The following is a 22,196-nucleotide window of genomic DNA, read 5'->3' as shown; positions in this document are numbered from 1 at the left end:
TGAATTTCCATGGTTCGGTGACATTGCCAACCTCAAAGCTAGTGGGTTCATTCCGGAAGAAATGACGGCACAACAAAAGAAGAAGCTCTTCGCGGATTCGCGACATTATTTCTGGGATGATCCATTTTTGTTCAAGATGAGTAATGATGGCATGATTCGTCGATGTGTGGCCGATAGTGAGATCCGAGGTATTATGTGGCATTGTCATAACTCGCCTTGTGGCGGGCATCATAGTGGCCCACGAACAGCTGCGAAGGTTTTACAGTGTGGTTTCTTTTGGCCAACGATATTTCAAGATTGTATGGAGTTTGTAAAAGCTTGCGATGCATGTCAACGATCGGGGGGTGTTTCGAAAAGAGATGAGATGCCGCAGCATGGCCTAACTGAAGTCGAACCATTTGATGTATGGGGGATAGATTTCATGGGACCATTTCCTTCGTCCCAATCTAATGTGCACATTTTGGTTTGTGTGGATTATGTTACAAAGTGGGTCGAAGCTACAGCCTGCCAAGCTAATGATTCAGCCACTGTGGTGCGGTTTCTCAAGAAGAACATATTTACAAGATTCGGGGTGCCGAGGATCTTAATCAGCGATGGTGGGAAGCACTTCATTAATCAGCATCTTGAAAATTTGTTGAGGAAGTATAATGTTAAGCACAAGGTTGCTACTCCCTATCATCCTCAAACTTCCGGACAAGTTGAAGTGTCCAATCGCCAATTGAAACAGATTCTTGAAAAGACGGTTTCCTCCTCTAGGAAGGATTGGTCACTCAAACTCGACGACGCGTTATGGGCATACCGTACCGCGTTTAAAACCCACCTCGGTTTTTCCCCGTATCAGTTGGTTTATGGAAAAGCATGTCATTTACCCGTGGAGCTTGAGCATAAGGCATACTGGGCTGTTAAGCAACTAAACATGGATGCCACGCTCGCCGGTAGAGCTCGGTTGTTGAAGCTCAACGAGTTAGAGGAATGGCGTGAAAGGGCATATGAAAATGCAGTGCTATACAAGGCAAGGACTAAACGATATCATGATGCGCAATTAGTTCCGAAAAAGTTTCACGAAGGACAGTTGGTGCTTCTATTTAACTCTCGATTCAAGTTATTCCCCGGTAAACTCAAGTCCAAGTGGTCTGGTCCTTTTGTAGTTAAGGAGGTGTTTCCACATGGGGCTGTGGAAATCTTCAAATCGGGGGAGGAGAATCAGAGTTTTAAGGTGAATGGTCAAAGATTGAAAGTTTACCGGGGTGGAGAGCTCGTTCGGCACAACGTGGCTCTTTTCTTCCAAGACCCTTAGGGGCATGGAACGTCAAGCATCGGGACGTTAAACAAGCGCTGGTTGGGAGGCAACCCAACGGTTTCTAATGATTAGTTGTTTTGTTTTGCAATATGTAGGTAGGTACGCAGTTTTTAGCAGAAAACAGAGCAGAAACAGAGCACTGACGAAGTGTACTACGCTGGGGGCGTGGTGAAGTCACGCGCGGCGTCGTGTAAGTAAAGGAAAGAGGTGCCATTGGAGTAGAGATCACGCGCGGCGTGAAGGCCTCCTACGCGCGGCGTGATGATGGAAGTGGATAAGTGAGCTCTCTGACTAGTGATCACGCGCGGCATGGTATCTTTCACGCGCCGCGTAACCAAGGCAGAGAGGAAAGTGGTTTTGCAAAAGTCATCACGCGCCGCGTAAAGGGAACCACGCGCGGCGTGATCAAGTCAACTTAACCGTTTGAATTTGGTCAACATGACCGTTGGATTTTGGGGCCAGAGAGAAATTTTGAAATAGATCACGCGCGGCGTGGAGTAAGTCACGCGCGGCGTGATCAGGTGACTCTGTTCTGATTATTTAAACTCTCAAGTTCTAGCTAAAAGACTCACCATTCATCAAGGTTCAGATTCATCTGCTTGGTTTTAGGCTTCAGATCTATCAATTTCACTTAAGTCCTTAATTGCGATGTGAAGCCTAAAATCAGTGCAAGTGAATCCAGTAACTTTCATTTCATTAATTCAATCTCATGAGGGTTCTTGCAGGTATTAAGGTATACAGTCTGGTGTTTGGTTTTAGGCCTCGGATTCACTCATCTATCTCGGTATTTCATGACGTACTGCTGCTGCTGCTACTACTACCACTCTATCTCTATCTTTACTTCATTGTCTTTTATTGGTTTGGTTTGTAATAATATTTGATGTTGCTTGGATATTGGCTGGATACTTTTATTTTGTACTTGAATTTGAATCTTCTTTGTTTAATTGTGGAATGATTTTTACCTCTAGAGTTTGTTTCAACATTTTGGCATGTTCTTTCTAGTCACTTGAGTATCAATTACTTGATTTTCTCCGTGTGTGATATGTGAAACTTGCAGTGCAATAGCTTGTTGCACTCATGTGATCAAGAGGCAAAGGAAAGGAACGCACACTTTTTGACCGGTTCTTTGGTTCGACCCAACCGAGAGGTATTGAGCCAAACACTTCTCATTCTTTCTATGTGTGATATCCACTCTTGTATTGTCTCTCGATTTTGCTTGTCATCTTTGTATTTGATTGGTACTTTTGTAGCACACACGAGGCATGTTTCTTGGTACCTTTGAGCCTTTCTATCCACCCTTACTTATACTTATCCTTTGCTTAACCAATTTGAGCTGAAAAAGAATATGTGATTTTTGCAAAACCCTAAGAAATTTTTGATGAAAAAAAGGAATGACTTTCTTGGAGGTTAGGCACCTAATTAGTGGTTGATGCACAATGCTCACCACTAAGTTTGGGGTTGCTCTTTGGAATTAGCAACAAATGAAGTTTGGGGTGAGGGTACTAGAGAACTTATGAAAGTTTTGATTTGTAAAATTGAGAAAAAATATTTCAAAAGTTACAAGGCTTTATGTGATTGATATGAATAAAAAAAAAAAAAAAAAAAAAAAAAATTGAAAATGAAGAAAGATGAAAAAAATAGAAAAGAAGTACAAAAAGAAGTGATAGCCTTGAATTCAAAGAATTGCAAAACTTTGTTTGATGTTGTGAAAAAAGTTCTCTAGTCCACTATATTTCAAAAGGAGTTTGGTTTATGAAAATGTTCTTTGACTAATAGGGGGATCTAACTCCAAGTTTTTCTACTACTTATCCCAAAATGTCACCATCCACCCTAGCCAAGCCACGTTATAACCCTAAAAGACCTCTAATGTGTGTGCACAAAGTGAACCGAATGAATTCTTAGATTACTTGCAAAATCATTGTTGACTTGCATTGATGTGTTGATTTGAGTGAATTACCAAAAACTGAAGAGTGCATGTGAGTAGTGTGTTGAAATCATAGAGCTTTGGTCGAAAAGTGTGAACTACTTGAAAAAGTCTTGCGGGAACGGTTGTGCAATTGAGCATTGTTTGCAGGTGGATCATTGATCATCAGGTGAGTCTCACGTATGTATGATTCGAGTGAATTTAAGGAAAATGCCAAGGTCTTGACACAAAAGCTTGAGGTAAAAGCTGTTTCCTTGAGGACAAGGAAAGGTTTAAGTTTGGGGTTGTGATGACAAATCGTCACACTCTCTATTCCATGCCTATTTTAGCAACATTAGATACATTTTAGTAGGTTTTTAGCAATAAATATGAGAGAAATCTAACCATTAGCTTGATTACTTGATTTGCAAGAAAACAGGAAAAACTGCAGGAAATAAAGGATTTTCACTACGCTGGGGGCGTAGCCCATCACGCGCCGCGTGATGGAGCTCACAGGGAGCCAGGATTTTTACTCTGATCACGCGCGGCGTGAAGCTTGACCACGCGCGGCGTGAAGCTTGGTGCAGGAACTGGATTGCTCTCTGACTTGCCCACGCGCGGCGTGATACCTGACCACGCGCGGCGTGAAGTCTTGATTGAAGATAAAGATTGCCTCTGACTTGATCACGCGCCGCGTGATTCTGTTACCACGCGCGGCGCAGTTGATGGATTTGCAACCACGCGCGGCGTGATGGATCTGGCGCGCGGCGTGGTTGCCCTCTGTATATATATTTTCTGCATAATTCTGTTTTCGGTTGGAAAATTCTGCGAAATTGGACTACATTCTGATCTTGGAACTTGAAGATCGTGATTCACACTCCAGCGGAGAGCTCCAAGCGCATCAGATCATGGATTCACAAGCCGTGGCGATGAAGCGAGGAAGCGTACGAAGAACGATGAGGAGCTAAACTCCCTCGGAGGTAGAATCTAGGTAGTTTAGGATGTAGTTCATCTGAATGTAACCTGCAATTGTGTAAGATCATACTCTCTTTATAGTATTCATTCAATTCAAGTCTGTTTCTAATGCTTTACAATCCTTCATTAGTGTTGTGATGATTTTGAGTTAAGTCACGTGCGAGAGTATTGATTTAATGTCTGAACTGAATTGAATTGAGCGCTCGAGTGTCTCCGGTCGAGAGATTGAGGCATAGAGTGTAGCAAACGATTGACGTGCGTTAATATCATTCGTTGTAGGTAGCTTCCGCCCGAGAGATCGGGGGAGTATCGACAACGAATAGAGTGGATTTTGACAAGAGATTGCGATTCACTATTTTGTCGATCTAGTTGTGAATACTTGAGTAGTTCTTATGCATTGTAGGTTGCATGCGGTTAGCTATAGCCTAGATGATTCCGATGATTCTACCTCACTTTTCCATATTATCAAGCACATTTTCTAGCAATTCATTACCCAACATACCCCCAATTCATGTGTATTTTTTGTATAATGTCTATGAACACCGTTCGACTAGTTTGATCACACAATCCCTGTGGATCGATATTTTATTACTACGTGATTTTCGTACACTTGCGAAATTTATCATCAACATCCATCAATTTAGTCCTTCCGAATGACAATCACCCTCCAAAATCCTAAAATATATGCTTTGATAGAACCCTCCATACTCACCGCAAACCATCCGACTCATTGCCAACCACTCGCTCTCCGGCAACCATTTTGCTCGTACTAAAACCTCTCGCCGCTGCTAAAAACCAGGTTTCTTTTCCAATTTTTTGTTACAATAAGGTACTTTATTAGTTTAAATAAGCTTATTTTATTGTTCTCAGAAACATAGTTAAATTTTCTTAGCAGTTGTGTTGGTATTGTTTTGTTGTTTTATAGAGATGATTTGTGTAGATCATTACCCATCCCAATAGACTGGTATGGTGTAATCACGTATGGATGTGTTTATTTTTGTAAATATTTAGAGATTATTTCGTAGTTTTTATAATAGTTAGGGATTATTTTGTTATTTTTCAAGATAGATTAGAGACTAATTTAAAGTATTTTAATAGTTTAGGAACTACTAAGAGTCACTTAACAAAAAAAATGAATTGAAGGACCAAATTATTGGATGTGAATCGTATAATGAGAAATTCTTGTATGGACACTAGTCTAATATCTCACTCTTATACACAATCAATTAAAATATTACACCTCAATAAAATCTATCTAAAATCAAATTTTACACTCATTATTATTGAAGATATTTTTCTCCCTTCTCTCTCCACCTTGTTTCCTCATAAACTAAAAGAATCTGTGAATCAATCACCACCTTTGTATTATATCACATCCAAAAAATGAATGACCATCAAAATGGATATGAGATCAAATAAATAATCTTTCTCAATTTATATCCCCAAACAGATTAAATGAGAAGAATAATTAAGAGTATATAAAAGAGGCAGAGGAAATATGGGGCCTGTGGACAATGGTCTTTCCCTATGTATCCTTCACTAAAGTTTTAAATTGTTGTTGTGATCACGAATACGGTAATGGTTATGGTTGTTGTGTTTTGCTAGCATTGCAGTTGCTGCAATGCTGCTGTTGCGGTGTTAAATCATTTTAAAATTTCACAAAGTATATAAAATAATACCATTATGTCACTACATTATTTACATACTATTGCATAGTTTTAATTTATTCCATAATCACTAATTCAAATATGCTTAAAATACACGGTTGAAAGATTGTTAAAATTAAGATTTTCCATTAAACCTTTAGAACCCTCCATTTGATCAAGATTAAGCAAAATTGGTGTCTTTCCTAGAAGAATGTGGGTAGAGGATCCAAATTGAGAGAATCATTAATAAATACTTCTTCCGTGACAATATATAAGCAAAAGTCACATTTCTAAGTTCATTGCATATTTAATGTATTTGGTCTATATTATAGGATATATACATTAAATGTGCAATGAATCTAAAAAATTAATTTTTGCTTATATATTGTCACGGAGGGTGTAAGAGAGATGATCTTAACTTTAATTTTATTCTAATTTTTAATCTGTTTTAATTGGTTGAATGTAAAAGTGAAGTGTTGAGTGGGTATTCATGCAAGAATTCTCAAGTATAGTTTAGAGACGTTTTAGTTAATTTTAATAGTTTAGGAAACATATTGGTAAGAGAGTACTGATAGTTTAGGAATTTAAATTGATTGTTTATTCAAAAATTTATTAATTTAATATGAGCTTATCCAGCCATCTTGAACCCTTTGATCATACCACAATATACTCCCTTCGGTTCTAATAAGAAGAAATTCACTTTTTAGATACGTTAAAAGACCGATGTATACAATACACCTAAAAAATAAATTTCTTCTATTATTAGAGATCGAAGAGAGTATTTGTAGGGCGATCAAAGTTGTTTAATGTGGCTAAAAAATGTCATTTTAATTAAAATAATATTTTTTTTAGCAAACAATCAATTTAACATAGACTATTATTCTCTCACATCTTCTATGTTTTGTTATGCATTCGTGTTTAATTTTGTCATCATAATCAACAATCATGCATTTCGTATTATCATCTCTTCTCGTAGAAAATATCAGCTAAACAGTTTTTTATATATATTTATCTCAAAAAATTGAATTTTAAGATTTTAGTCAATGCTTTTAACTTCTTTTTTAACGTATCTACGTACCGACATTGAGCTATTTCTATATCTACGTACCGACATACATTTGGAAATATAAGCGGATCAGAAAAAAATGGATAAACCAAAACCAAATTATAAATTAATTGATCTATTTTGGTTCAAATAAGAAAATCGAACAAAACCGAAAAAAATCGGACTAGTTTGGTTTGATTGTTGGATTTTAATTTCGAAAATTGATGAACCGATAAATTGAACCGAAGTACCTTTTACTAATACCTTTTATATATATATATATATATATATATATATATATATATATATATATATATATATATATATATATATATATATATATATATATATATTAGCGGGTCAGGCAAGCGCGTTCCGCGCCTGCTTGTGTCTAACTTATGTAAAAAATAAAAGACATGTTTTATGTTATGATGAGTTTGTTAATAAAAGAGTTTTACAGCTAAAAAAATGCCTTATTTGTTGGTGAGTTTGTTAATAAAAGATTTTTGTTGCTACTAAAAAAATCAAAGGAATTGTTGGTATTATGAAAAGTTCACACTAAAACACATGTATCCTCTTTATATATAGTATTGATAAATGTTAGATGAAAAAAAAAATGTTAGATGAAATAATATGGTTTAGATGAAAACAGCTAAAAATGAGAAGCTATTAAGAGTAAACATAAAGTAAATTCAACTTTTCTATAAAATCTCTAAAAACTAATCTCTAAATTATTTTAGATCAAAATCACTTTTTTTTTAATCTGTAACAAACGGATCGTATGTTTTTTTTGTCAAGTAGCCTAATATATAAAAATTTACTCATTGAAATGAATAACGGGAGATTTCAGATTCAAACTTTGGTTAGCCCTTGCATATATATTCAAATCAAGATTTTTTTCCCAAAATATACCCCTACCCCCCCTCTTATTTCCCGTAATACCCCCCTCTCAAAATTATTTCCCGTAATACACCTCTTAGGAGACCAAATCTGACGACGCAGCAGGGGGGAAGGGTAGTGACTTTTGAAATGTCGCCATTGCCTTTGGGTAGCGACATTCAGAATGTCGTCATTTACCAAGGCTAATTTTTTTTGTCTTTTTCCTGTCGGGTCTGCATGCGCATGAGAGGAAGAGAATAACCGGGATAGTAAGCATTTTCTAAATTTTCATTGAAACGTTGAGTTCCCGGTGATTCAAATGGTTGGTCGTCGAAAATGAAAATTCTCTTTATGGATTAAAGCAGGCTCCAAGAGCCTGGTATAGCAAATTTGAGGCCTATTTAAACAAAGAAGGATTTGTCAAATGTGCTCATGAGCACACCTTATTTGTAAAGAAAGAAGCAGATGAGAGGATCATCATTGTAAGCTTGTATGTTGATGATCTCATCTTTACAGGCAATGACCAAAAGATGTTTGATAAATTCAAAGCATCCATGGAAAGGAATTTTGCTATGACTGATTTAGGAAGAATGAGATACTTCCTTGGAATTGAAGTAAAACAGACAAAGGAAGGTATCTTCATGTTTCAACAAAAATATGCTTGTGAAATCTTAAAAAGGTTCAATATGGAAAATTGCAATAGTGTCTGCAACCCTATTGTGCCTGGAAGCAAATTGAAGAAAGATGAAGATGGAATAACTTGTGATTCAAGTAGCTATAAACAGATGGTAGGTTGCCTAATGTATCTTCTTGCTACTAGACCTGATTTAGCATTCTCAGTGTGCTTGGTAGCTAGATTTATGGAGAGGCCTACAGAATTACATGTTGCATCGGTGAAAAGAATCCTTAGATATGTGAAAGGGACTGTGAGCTATGGACTGTGGTTTGAAAAGGGAAAGAATGATGAGCTTACTGGTTGGTCAGATTCAGATTATGCAGGTGATCTAGATGACAGGAAAAGCACATCAGGGTATGTTTTCATGATTGGCTCAAAGGCAGTGTCATGGTCTTCAAAGAAACAACCAATTATCACCCTCTCCACCACTGAAGCTGATTTCATAGCAGCAGCTAATTGTGCCTGTCAAGCTATTTGGTTGGCCAAAATGCTTGATCATGTCAGCTGCAGAAAGGAAGAATGCACCACTCTCTATTGTGATAACAACTCCACCATTAAACTGCCAAAGAATCTAGTAATGCATGGAAGAAGCAAACATATAGATGTTAGATTTCATTTCCTCAGAGATCTGACTAGGGATGGGAAAATTCAGTTGCTCCATTGCTCATCCTCTAAGCAAATTGCAGACACCATGACTAAAGCATTGACCCTAGAGAACTTTTGCAGATTTAGAGACTTGCTTGGAATGTGTCAATTTGAAGATGTAAACTGAATATGTGATAGAATTCAGTTTAGGAGAGGCTATGTTAGATAAAGTGTCAAGCTTTGTATGTGTAATGCCATAGCTAGGCCTAGAGCTTGTGGATTTGGTGCTTGTATAAGTTACTTAAGGCCCAAGTAATATAGTTAGTTAGTTAGTTTTGGTTGTTGTAACTAACTTGTGAGCTTGTACATTGGCTATATAAGGCCTTGCCATTCACTAATGAGATTAGAGGTTCCATTTGCCTTAACATATATATATGGCCAATTCTAACATGGAAGACTTCATCAAGTCTTTCATGGTGCACAAGTTGCACAAATTATTATAATGAATATGAATTTTACAAAATCGACCGTTGGATTGAAAGTTTATATCGTATAGATCATCCATAATATTTTTAAAAAAAATCGAAAATTATTTGATATGTTATTGAGACCCATAAAAATTAACGGTTTTCAATCCAACGGTTGATTTTGAAAAATTCGTATTCGTTATAACAATATGGGCAACTTGTGCACCATGGAAGACTTGGTAAAGTCTTCCATGTTAGCCAAAGTCTATATATATATATATATATATATATATATATATATATATATATATATATATGAACACGTTGTTCACCGATAAATATACAATCATTGGCATTTAGCATACACAAAAAATAAAACTTGGGTATCATACAAAAATGTCATTTTCACCATTAATTCAGTGGTCAAGATTGAAGATGGGTTACCTCCTTAGTGGGTTTTTGAGATATTTTGTGAATAATTGCGATGCCATTCACCAATTGTATGTGAATGTATTTATTGGATTTATGCGACACGAATTTTTAAGAATTACTCTATTCGGTCTTAAATATAAGTAAAAGTCAAAATATATTTGGCTCAAATTTAGACTAAATACGTTTTAATTTTTGCTTATATTTAAGACCGGATAAAATATGTGTCAAGAATTTATTTTTTACAAAAAAAAATAAAATTGTTTACTCATTTTGTGATGGCAAAAAAACACATGTTAGCATCACCCATAAAAATATTATCTCATTTGTCTACGTACATTAGAAAAACGGCTTGTATGTGTATAAGAAATTCACCAAAAATAAATAAAATATAAAAATAGAGAAAATTGAATTAAAATAACATACCACTAGGACTATTGCTTTGATGTGATCAAAAGTGAAATCAAAAGAAAATGAATGCTTTTTCTTCAATTGGAGTAAGATATCAACAATATCTTCTTCATCATCTGCAATTTGTTGTCTATTTGGATCCAAATGTTCATCAATATCTCTTGAGAAAACTCATCAAATTCCTTGAAAATTCTATCAACACGACCATGCAATCCTCTTAGTTTATCGATCCAACCCGTGAATGGAATATAATCAGAAAAAAGAATTCTGCAAACAAAGCTTGGAACTCATGCAACATTTCATGAAACCTACTTCTCTCATTTCCATCATTCTCATAGCTTTTCCCAAAAGCAATCCTACATATTAAAGTACTTGATAGTGAAATCAATAATTCACTCAAATTTGTAACACTCGAAGAAGTAGCATGCCTTGAAATTTTTTCAATAATTTTCTTCACCTCTATTAGAATTTGAGAGGCTTATACTCAACCACAAAAGCTAGCTTAAGAGTTGAGGTTTGCACTACACTTATAAAGGCTATCTTTACCATATCTCTAGCCAATGTGGGACTTCTAACACACCCCCTCACGTCCAGGATTGAACAAGCTGGAACGTGGGATCAACAACAACGGGTGGCCCAAATATGGGAGGTCTCCACAACAAACAACAAATGGATCTAGGATAGGCTCTGATACCATATTAGAATTTGAGAGGCCTATACTCAACCACAAAAGCTAGCTTAAGAGTTGAGGTTTGCACTACACTTATAAAGGCTATCTTTACCATATCTCTAGCCAATGTGGGACTTCTAACAACCTCAAATTTTCTTATAGAAGAATAATATGACACACGTTGGGAACTAAATATACGAATAGCACAAATTTTTCTCATTTCTCTCTAAAATTCACCATATGGAGAAAACGCAATATCTGACCCATTATAAGATAATTTTTGTTGACCGTATAATATTGGTCTATTAATCAGTCCTCTAAAAATGTCTCTTAGTAGTTATCAACTGAGCTACTGTAGCGAATATTTAATAAAACTTACTGTATTAAGTTTCTTTGACAAATTTTATTTAATACTAATAAAAAGAAACTAACTTAAACATTTACTTGGTGACTTTTTTGTGATAGTTTACCGACGAAGTCTAATCTAGTTCTCTTTGTGGTTGTCTTCGAAATGGTTTTATTTTATGCTATATAAAGTGTGGAGTTTTAGATGATCTTAATAAAAAAATTTGAATTTGTGCTTTTTTGATCGGTTTGTTGTGATATTTTTCTTTCATTTGTTTTTTGCATTTAATAATTATTGGGTTTTAAGCACACCTTATATGTCTAATATATGTTTCTTTTGCTTCTTAAAAAATTGAAAAAATTTCCATATTCAAAAAGCTTGAACTTCTTAAAAAAATTCAGAAAAAATTCGATAAACAGAAACCAAATTTTTTTTCAAGACAAAAAAAATCAGTAAATAAAAACCAAATTTTTTATTAAAAGGCAAAAAAGGAAATCCAAAAGATAAAAATAACATGGAAGGTCCGAAAAGAAGCTATTGATACCTATTCTCTCTAGTCTAGGGCCAAAAACAAATTAGCAAAATGAAGGCCCGGCTTATCAAAGAAAAATAAAAGGCCCAATCCAATACCTACTTTCAATAGTTCTAATTTGTTTCAAACTTTGAAAGTTTCTTTTTGATGTATTATGAATTTCTAGGGTTTTAGCGCGTCCTATTTTTACTTATCCGTTGTTTAAATAGTGGAGGATATAAAATAAGAAATTTATAAAAAATACCGTTTGATATTTTAAATAACAGATGCTATTTAAGAAATAAGAAATGATATTTAAGAAACCCATGAGACGCTATAAGAAATTTTCTTAAACTTTTGGTAGACACCAGTAGCAGCACCATCATTTCACTCTTTTCTCCAATGTCTTCTTCAATATTTAATATCACTATTTTTCATAGAAAATAATAATCCAATATGACTATTTTCTTTCATTATTCAATAAGAATTTTCTTTATAGTGGGCACACGTTTTCATCTTCTTCATCATTTAATATCATGGTTTTTTCTCCATCTTTTCCATCTTCTTCTCCATTGTTGCGATTGCGATAAATTTGAATTTAAACGAAGGTATTACACAATAAGTAGTATGTTAGTATGCGTGTCAGAATTATACCTCCTCTACATATTCAATAAGCAAAAAAATACATTTTATGGATAATTCTAAATCTCACGAAAGAGTCAACAAACGAAAGACGTCTTACTTATTCATATCCGCGTGTATCCGCCCCAATTTGACGGAAAAACCAGAGTTGATTGGATTTGAATTTTCTCCGATTTCAAAAGACGAGGTTGGGGTGGATCATGAGAATATTGATAATCGTCCCATACCCGCTCCAGTTATATTATAATTATATTTTACATCTTTTAAATTTAAATTTTTTAAACAAACTCTTAAGTTACATAAATATGTTTATTTTTATTTTTAAGCCGAGTATTTAAACAAAGTTATTTTCCTCTATTTTTTCGTTATTTAAAAAAGTTATATTGGTGAAAAGTATAATTTTGAGTTCTTAACTTTTTTTTTTTATAATAAAAAATGACCAAAATACAATCCAAGCTTACGTGGTATAGAGAGAAATCGGAATACCCGAACTCTGTCAGATATGAGTTAGGTTATATTTTTTATCCCGTTTAGAATTGGAACGAATACGAAGATACTTGAACTTTATGGTTTTGAATTTAGGGAGAGAAAAACCAGTTCTTATCCTGCCCCATTGCCATTGCCATGTCTTGAATTTTAAAGTAGAATATTTAATTAGAGAGAACGAGACATATAAAACTATTTTACACCATTATTTAATATAAAAAATGCATTCCGTCAAATTTCCTCAATACACTCCACTTTAATAATTTGATGCAGAGGAATAATTAAGTTCTATTGGACGTGTAAAAATATTTTTAACTACAATACTGCCCCACTTAACTCCACTTTCTTTATATGAAAAAAAGGTTGGAGCATTCTTATATTTTTTACTCCTTACATTAAACTCAATAAATAAAGACCGAAGACAATTACTAAAGCGGCCATTCAAATTCAAGAAACGAAACGTTGAAACCCTAACGCAATTGAGAATGAAACGACGGTGCTTCATCATCATCGCGACCTGAGCTCCTTCGCCACCCGTCGCTCTCAACACCCATTGCCGGCCATCACTCAGTCAAGACAGTCTCCGCGAAATCTTCTTTCTTCTCTTCAATTCAGTCGCTCTCTGGTACGAATTTTCTCGTTCCCTTTTCGTTTACACATTCATCGTTTTATACCACTGGAGGAACAGCCACTGAAGATCTGTTACCAGAAGATCTCAATGACGTTTGGGATTATTACCTCTAGACTGTGTGATGATCGGTCAGAATCTCATTTTGTGAAGATTTTGGAGAATCAAACTTTTAAGATCTTGTTCTTGTTCGCCTTAGAAAAATGTCGGTGTATACTGAAGGTGTATACCATAGGCAGGTGAAGGGACCGGGATCAACAAATGCGCTGTATACTGAAGGTTGACTCGAGACAAAGGAGAAGAAAATATAGTATACTGCAGTGCTAATGATCTTCAAACTATCTCATTTGAACATGTAATTTTCTGTCTCAATTACCTTTAAATTACACAAAAACCTAAATTTTTTCTAATTATAATTTATGTTGCATTTCAGTCATCAATCACTAAAGCCTATGGAAGAGATTCTTGCGGTCTTAACTATTTGCTTGGTGTAGCCCTTCGTTTACTTTCTATAACCTATCATGAAAATAAGTATGTGATCACACTTTTGTTTGCTTCCTTTTTTTATCAATAATAATAACATTTGTTTCTACAGATAAATTGATTTTGGAAATAACGATTTGTTTTTCCATAAAGGGAACAAAATGCTGATCAGTATTTATTATTATCATTATTATTTTTTATATCTATAATTTTTATTTTGAATTTGTACTTTTTAGGGTTGGACCGTTGGACTCAAAATGAACAATATTGGGAAGACTTCTATTCCATCTACAATTTCATTTCTTAATGATGAAACTGTTTATATCGGTTCAAGCTACGGAGATTCTCAGGTGCGGTAATAATTATTATCTTTAATATTTTTTCTAGTCCATATTCAAATAAAATTAAGTGGTTTCTAAATTATGCATCTTCTTATGGGTGAAATTGCTAGTATTCTATAAATCTAATTTTCCTAGCACTAGTAATATGTGCCTTCAATTCAGAAAAAGAATAAGGATAGTGAAATTGTGCTAAGTTATGGTTTGGAGAGCTGTATCCCCTCTTCTTATCTTGGTTGCCAAAATAAAATGTTCTCAATAAAGGTCTTTTATTTTATAAATGTTCCCCACTTTTGTGGCATATTCATGTCTAAATTAGTCTTATTTCCGCATTTAGAGATTGGGGACTAACTGTTTCTGATGGTTGAAATACAGCTTATAAAGCTGAAACGACAGACAGTGGAAATTTTGGATAGTCATGCCAATTTGGGGCCAATTCTCGATTTTTGTAGGTTAGGCCTTGAAAGGCAAGGTCTAGGCGAGATTGTAACCTGTTCTGGAGCTTACAAGGACGGTTCTCTTTGTGTTCTTTGTTACGCATTAGGGATCAATGAAAAGGTCAGCCCCTCTCCACTCTGCAACCCAAGACACAAAAGTGTCAAATAAAAATAAATCCACGTGCTTTGCAAAATATTAATTTTCTAAAGCATTTATGTGAAATAGGTTGATATTGACATCGATTGTATTAAGAGAATATGGTCTCTGAAATCCTCTATAGACGATCCCTTTGACACTTTTCTGGTCTTGACTAATGCACATGCGACACTTGTCCTCACAACAACGGATTCTAAGGATAATTTTGTGGAAGCTGAGATTGCGGGATTTTGTTCTGACAAAGAATCACTATTTTGCCATGATGCAATTTACAACCAAGTTGTACAAGTACGTTCTGACCTTATTTTCCTCTTTTATTGTTGATTACGGTGATACCTCCATCTCTGACTACAATTAAGCAAACTAAAGGTTGTGTTAAAGAAGGTAGAAATTGTAACCGAGTTGTTTTGGCATTTGCATTATTCAATTAAGTTTAATTTTAGATTGTCAATTTATTGTATTTTTATACAGGATCCCATTACGCGGCTTTTCAAAAATGTTTTTCATCTAACCAAACTTCACCAACAATTCACAAGAAATATACATGCCACCTTGCATTAAAAGGGCATTTGCTTTCTTTTCCATGAAGATTTATGGCTTTCTTAATCTTCTGACATTTAAACAGTATTCAAAATAATGTGGAGCGATGATACTTGAAATATAGGTTCTGAATGCTTGAAAGACTAACCATCATCCTTATGTATTTATAACAAAAAATTACATTCAGATTATAATTAGGATTTGATGATTATAAGGATCATACAAGAGCCTAACCTATCTAATTAATTCTGAATGCGCTCGAGTGAAGTCCTTGATGTTGATGCTAATAACATTATAGTAACCTTTCAGTTTGCTGTATTTTTTGTCGCATTATAGTAATCTTTCATTGGCTGATAAACAACAATAACAGGTTACTTCTGAGTCTGTAAGATTGGTGAGCTCCACAATTAAAGAACTCATATGTGAATGTCGTGCACCACGGGACAGTTCATATACTGTTGCTACTGGTAATGCTGCTCAGGTTTGATTCTTAAGCTTCATCACGTAAACTTCAAGTGATATTTTTGTTGGATCAAGCTGATATGATTATTTATTTAGCTTTACTTTTGCCTTCTGCCAAATTTTTATTTTCATGGAGTTGTCATATCTGATATGCAATGAGATTGAATAGCTTTTTTGCCTTATACTTTTTACTATCCTTTTCATTTTCTGTCTTCTCTAATTTGAGGTATTTGTTATTGTGCCTCCTGCCTAATAGAGTTTCAATAGTTGGATTTTCACACAAACTATGGTTGCTGAAAAGTAGTCAATAATCATTAGACGTGATTTATGAAACTACTATTATTTGTACTAATCATCCTCATACTTATCGTCATCATTGCTACACTTGGATACAGATTTTGTTGTCTTGTATGTACGGCTTGGTTTATATGGAAATTGAAGATGGTAAACTTTTGATAAAAAAGGAAACCAGACTGGACAGTCATGTCTCATGCCTAGGCATAAATTCCATTGGCAGAAACCCTAATCACAGTAATCTAGCAGCAATTGGGTTCTGGGCAGATCAGGATCATTATCCGAATGTGGCAATATATTCTCTTCCGGACCTTGATAAAAAGCAAAAGGTGCAGGTTGGTTCAGCACCAGAAGCAACGCCTCGATCTGTTCTTTTTTGGGCTTTTGAAGAAGAGGTAGGCTTTCCTTGAGCTAGCTTATATGTTTTTGTTTAAAAAATTCTGCTTCTACTTGGTTATTTTTTGAGTCTGAGATTGGAGAGCTCTACTCTATTTTGTGGTGGGTGGTATACTGTATCAGAAATATTAATATCTGTTAGAATTAGTCACATTAGTCCATGTTAATAGGGATAGATTACTAATTCAAATCCTTGAGCATTCATTAAATTTATTGTAAATACATTATAAAAACCGTAAGCCGTGCTCTGTTTTAGACATGAAGAAAACAATACTATTCTGAAGTTCTATACAGTATTAGTAGTGCTTCAATCCTACGATTGTGCACAGTGCAAATTTCATTGACTAGCTTCCATTCCAGTCAGTGACTAAGGGCTTTGATTGTAGATCTTACTGACTGCACCTATGTTTTTTGTAATTCTGGCCATTCAATCTGTGAATAGGAAGAAAGTGCCCTTCAACCGAGATGTTGGCCGAATCTTCTGGTTTGCTTTCTTCCATGGGTGGTGGAGCTAGGTTTAGAGATGATTCAGAGGTTAAATATAAAATACAAGGGGCTGAATCTGTACAATGATTTGGCCTATTAGTCATGGCAATAATTCCCTATAAATGCTGTTACATAAATAAGGCAAATAATTCTATTTATGGAATCTCCAACAATCTCTCTTAGTCTTAGTTGTTCAGGATAGCATAGATTGCTCACATCCTTGAGCATTCATTGTATTTATTGTGATTGTGAATATATATTTTATAATTACAGTACGGCACTCTGCATTAGACACAAATCAATACTATTATGAATTTCTAGAATACCTTTTCTTTTCTTTTCCCGATAGATAATGCTACAGTAGTTTTTCTTAGCAATTAAGTTGATATTGTTGCTATGCTTTCATGCTCTTTATATTAGTTATAATAAATTACAAATACAGACTTAAAGTTTAAATTTTTTGTTCTGCAGATTTCTTACTTGTTATGCGGCCTGGAGAATGGCCATTTGGTTTACTTTTGGTTGGACGCATTTGGCAGCTTAACAGATAGTGAAACAGTCTATCTTGGGACAGGTCTCCCATTGCTTTGCGCTCTTTTTCATACAACAACACATCACATGTCTTAGCCGTGTCTCTTGATAGAACAATTCTGATAAATAGAAGCAGAGAAGACTTTCTTTTTAGCTACATAAAAATGAAGGAGTTGTTGTAGGGTCAAACACCCACACATCGTCTCAAAAAACACAGTAAAGAAGCAAAACAATCTCCATATTCAGTGCAACACGGTGGTCAACTTGAGTACTTGTTCATATAAGTCTGCAGAACAATCCACACCCACACGGCCAGCAATCTCATTCCTCTTACTCTCCTCAAGACCAAGAAACAGCTCCATGATATCCCCATCCAGAAAGTATCTGGTCCGTGTCCCCGGTTGGCGGTTAACTTGTCTCCATTCCTTGTAAGATAGCCCTACAACATCGTTATCGGTCGCCTTCGTCACTTCTTCTTCAACCCGCTCCCGTGGAAGTGGAGCAATCACACCAATCATACCATTAAAGGTGCCAAATGTTATAGTTGGTGGAACATTGACCGCATAAGAACGAATCATGGGCGGAGCAACATACCCGTGTTGAAACTTGCTTATAAACTCCCCAGTATAATACTCGCTCCTGACTTCGAGATTAGATGCTCTTTCTATATCTTGAATGAGGACGAGTTTGAAATCGGCCGTCCCAACAAGGTAAAATTTATTGTATAATTTACGTTGAAAATCACCGTAAGAATTCTCTTTGAGCAACTCAAAGGTAGCCATCTAATGTGCAGCGGGCTTCTTATTCTTCTTACTACATCTTTTGAATCTTCTAATATTCGAAGCTTCACCTTGAATTTCCTAATGATAAAGACAGAAAATTTATTACTACACGTCTTCTTTTACAAATGAAACAAATGTTAAAATTGAAAGCTAGTAAAAATTACAGAATCTTACACTATACAAAAATAATGATAGTGAATCCATCACATCCCAACCAATACGTTGTTTCCTCTGGATTGCACACATAACGGTAAAATGACGGAATCATCTCCACATTCGCTTTGTAACGCAAACGCACGCCTGTCTTTGAAAAAAACCCACTTATACAGCTGAATACTTCCACCAACAGTAGCAAGCATTTCCCATTCATGAATTGATTTAAGGAATTAACAGCTCCTTTAGTTTCAGTCTCTGACACAAGCTGAAACCCACCACCACCTCTGGAAACTGCTTGTGTCAGAGACTGAAACTAAATGAGCTGTTAATTCCTTAAATCAATTCATGAATGGGAAACTGCTTGCTACTGTTGGTGGAAGTATTCAGCTGTATAAGTGGGTTTTTTTCAAAGACAGGCGTGCGTTTGCGTTACAAAGCGAATGTGGAGATGATTCCGTCATTTTACCGTTATGTGTGCAGTCCAGAGGAAACAACGTATTGGTTGAGATGTGATGGATTCACTATCATTATTTTTGTATAGTGTAAGATTCTGTAATTTTTACTTAGCTTTCAATTTTAACATTTGTTTCATTTGTAAAAGAAGACGTGGAGTAATAAATTTTCTGTCTTTATCATTAGGAGATTCAAGGTGAAGCTTCGAAGATTCAAAAGATGTAGTAAGAAGAATAAGAAGCCCGCTGCACATTGGATGGCTACCTTTGAGTTGCTCAAAGAGAATTCTTACGGTGATTTTCGACGTAAATTATACAATAAATTTTATCTCGTTGGGACAACCGATTTCAAACTCGTCCTCATTCAAGATATAGAAAGAGCATCTAATCTCGAAGTCAGAAGCGAGTATTATACTGGGGAGTTTATAAGCAAGTTTCAACACGGGTATGTTGCTCCGCCTATGGTTCGTTCTTATGCGGTCAATGTTCCACCAACTATAACATTTGGCACCTTTAATGGTGTGATTGCTCCACTTCCACGGGAGAAGTTTGAGCTACTCAAGCGGGTTGAAGAAGAAGTGACGTTGGCGACCGATAACGATGTTGTAGGGCTATCTTACGAGGAATGGAGACAAGTTAACCGCCATCCAGGGACACGGACCAGATACTTTCTGGATGGGGATATCATGGAGCTGTTTCTCGGTCTTGAGGAGAGTAAGAGGAATGAGATTGCTGGCCGTGTGGGTGTGGATGTTTCTGCAGACTTATATGAACAAGTACTCAAGTTGACCACCGTGTTGCACTGATTATGGAGATTGTTTTGCTTCTTTACTGTGTTTTTTGAGACGATGTGTGGGTGTTTGACCCTACAACACTTTCTTCTTTTTTGTCCTGGTTGTGAAGGAATGTTATATGAAAAATTAACAACAACCTAAGTCCAACAAATATGCACGATAATATGAATTTTTGTCCCTTAATAGTTAATTCCACTTGCTTGTGATGTAAAGATATGTTTGTTATACTATTTGCATATTGTTTAACTGCAGACTGTTTGCGTCTGGGAAGGTATTGATTAAGTGATTCGTCTAATTGATATGTATTGTGTCAGTGTTAAGCCGTAGAAAGTTGGTACATCACATTATGATTCTTACCTATTTTTTTATTTATTTTTACCACCGGTTTAATCTGATTCTTATCATGGTTTTTTCTCCATCTTTTCCATCTTCTTCTCCATTGTTGCGATTGCGATAGATTTGAATTTGAACGAAAGTATTACACAATAAGTAGTATGTTAGTATGCGTGTCAGAATTATACCTCCTCTACGTATTCAATAAGCAAAAAATAAAATAAAATACATTTTATGAATAATTCCTATGGGCCCAAATTGATTAAATGAGAAGAATAATTAAGAGTATATAAAAGAGGCAGAGGAAATAGGGGCCTGTGGACAATGGTCTTTCCCTATGTATCCTCGACTAAAGTTTTAAATTGATGTTGTGGTCACGGATACGGTAATGGTTGCGGTTGTTGTGTTTTGGTAGCATTGCAGTTGCTGTAATGCTGCTGTTGTGGTGTAAAATCATTTTGAAATTTCACAAAGAATATAAAATAACATCATTATGTCACTACACTATTTACATACTATTACACATTTTTAGTTTATTCCATAATCACTAATTCAAATATGCTTAAAATACACTATTGAAAGATTATTAAAATTAAGATTTTCTATTAAACCTTTAGAACCCTCCATTTGATCAAGATTAAGCAAAATTGGTGTCTTTCCTAGAAGAATGTGGGTAGAGGATCCAAATTGAGAGAATCATTAATAAATACTCTCTCCGTGACAATATATATAAGCAAAAGTCACATTTCTAAGTTCATTGCATATTTAATGTATTTGGTCTATATTATAGAATATATACATTAAATATGCAATGAATATAAAAAATTAATTTTTGCTTATATATTGTCACAGAGGGTGTAAGAGAGATGATCTTAACTTTAATTTTATTCTAATTTTTAATCAGATGTAGTGTTTTAATTGGTTGCGTGTAAAAGTGAAGTGTTGAGTGGGTATTCATGCAAGAATTCTCAAGTATAGTTTAGAGACGTTTTAGTTACTTTTAATAGTTTAGGGAATATATTGGTAAGAGTGTACTGATAGTTTAGTAATTTAAATTGATTGTTTATTCAAAAATTTATTAATTTAATATGAGCTTATCCAGCCATCTTGAACCCCTTTGATCATACCACAATATACTCCTTTCAATTCTAATAAGAAGAAATTCACTTTTTAGATACGTTAAAAAACTGATGTATACAATACACCTAAAAAATAAATTTCTTCTATTATTAGAGATCGAAGAGAGTATTGTAGTGCGATAGAGCCGGGTATACGGACCAAGGTTCGCGGGCCGACTCGTTTAACCCGCAGTCCGCACGGACTTAAGACCAATTTTTTTTTACCCGTTTACTATTTTTGCCCGTGTGGGTTGGACCGTTAAAACCGCGGGTTATGCGGGTTAAATTCGCGGGTTCGCGGGTTAGCCCGTGGCCCGCCTTCTTTTTTATATAATTAATTACAAAATTTATCAGATATAAATAACTTGGTCCATGTCCAAATTCAACTTTTTTAACCAAAAAACAAAAGAACTTAGTCTAAACCCTAATTATAAAAAGTAACAACACACTCCAATTTTAATCAAGTAGACAATAACACAAAACATCAGGATTCAGACATGTTCTTCTACTTATAATCTTTTGTTCTTTTTCACTATCTTTTACTTTGTCTTAGCTGTATATACATTTGCTAGTATTTAAAAAGATACATGTCCAAATGGGTAGTTATTTTTCTTGGGGGTATTTTCCGCTATTATGTTTGGAATAATATGGTTACCTTGATGTGATTTAGTTAAGTTGAATCTGTTAATCTTTTTATGTTTTTTTGGGTATATGTAGAAAGTTTTTCTCACTAAAATGGACGGTACAAAAATGACGATAAGAATCAGTTGAATTTGATTTTAGTTGTATTACTTACAAAGATAAGATAGATAAACTCAATGATATCGCAAACTTTATT

At 35.0% G+C, this 22,196-nt stretch overlaps 3 protein-coding genes and 1 long non-coding RNA gene across 4 annotated transcripts; 2 read left to right on the top strand and 2 right to left on the bottom strand.

Moving 5' to 3' along the window:
* Positions 1-10,202: 10,202 nt before the first annotated feature.
* Positions 10,203-11,286, bottom strand: LOC123924146. Its single transcript, XR_006814627.1, has 2 exons — positions 11,132-11,286; positions 10,203-10,773 (listed from the first exon to the last, which is right to left on the bottom strand). It is a non-coding gene; the product is annotated as an uncharacterized LOC123924146 (long non-coding RNA).
* Positions 11,287-13,899: 2,613 nt separating this feature from the next.
* On the top strand, positions 13,900-18,186 carry LOC123924710 (DNA damage-binding protein 1-like). The gene is made up of 8 exons (XM_045977673.1): positions 13,900-13,954; positions 14,033-14,131; positions 14,328-14,432; positions 14,796-14,978; positions 15,084-15,302; positions 15,925-16,035; positions 16,412-16,705; positions 17,664-18,186. The coding sequence occupies exons 3-8, from the start codon at positions 14,340-14,342 to the stop codon at positions 17,817-17,819; spliced, it is 1,056 nt and encodes a 351-aa protein (XP_045833629.1). The 5' UTR covers positions 13,900-13,954; positions 14,033-14,131; positions 14,328-14,339; the 3' UTR covers positions 17,820-18,186.
* Positions 17,966-18,505, bottom strand: LOC123922082 (DNA damage-binding protein 1a-like). The gene has a single exon (XM_045974824.1). It carries the CDS (start codon positions 18,503-18,505, stop codon positions 17,966-17,968), a length of 540 nt encoding a protein of 179 aa, XP_045830780.1.
* Positions 18,506-19,006: 501 nt separating this feature from the next.
* LOC123922081 (DNA damage-binding protein 1a-like) lies at positions 19,007-19,919 on the top strand. The gene is made up of 2 exons (XM_045974823.1): positions 19,007-19,156; positions 19,263-19,919. The coding sequence occupies exons 1-2, from the start codon at positions 19,007-19,009 to the stop codon at positions 19,917-19,919; spliced, it is 807 nt and encodes a 268-aa protein (XP_045830779.1).
* The last annotated feature ends 2,277 nt before the right edge of the window (positions 19,920-22,196 follow it).

The sequence above is a fragment of the Trifolium pratense genome, linkage group LG4, assembly GCF_020283565.1.
Source record: "Trifolium pratense cultivar HEN17-A07 linkage group LG4, ARS_RC_1.1, whole genome shotgun sequence".
Taxonomy (NCBI): Eukaryota; Viridiplantae; Streptophyta; class Magnoliopsida; order Fabales; family Fabaceae; genus Trifolium; species Trifolium pratense.
Note: the sequence above shows the minus strand (reverse complement) of the source record. Positions and strands in the feature narration are given on the sequence as shown.

What these genes read in the sequence shown, in the direction of transcription:
- LOC123922082 (XM_045974824.1), bottom strand. Translation starts at nt 18,505, where the DNA reads ATGGCTACCTTTGAGTTGCTCAAAGAGAATTCTTACGGTGATTTTCAA.
- LOC123922081 (XM_045974823.1), top strand. Translation starts at nt 19,007, where the DNA reads ATGAATGGGAAACTGCTTGCTACTGTTGGTGGAAGTATTCAGCTGTAT. An exon ending in TGCAGTCCAGAGGAAACAAC is followed by an intron (nt 19,157 to 19,262) that starts GTATTGGTTGAG and finishes CATTTGTAAAAG; the next exon opens with AAGACGTGGAGTAATAAATT.
- LOC123924710 (XM_045977673.1), top strand. Translation starts at nt 14,340, where the DNA reads ATGAACAATATTGGGAAGACTTCTATTCCATCTACAATTTCATTTCTT. An exon ending in TTTACAACCAAGTTGTACAA is followed by an intron (nt 15,303 to 15,924) that starts GTACGTTCTGAC and finishes CAACAATAACAG; the next exon opens with GTTACTTCTGAGTCTGTAAG. An exon ending in TTTGGGCTTTTGAAGAAGAG is followed by an intron (nt 16,706 to 17,663) that starts GTAGGCTTTCCT and finishes TTTGTTCTGCAG; the next exon opens with ATTTCTTACTTGTTATGCGG.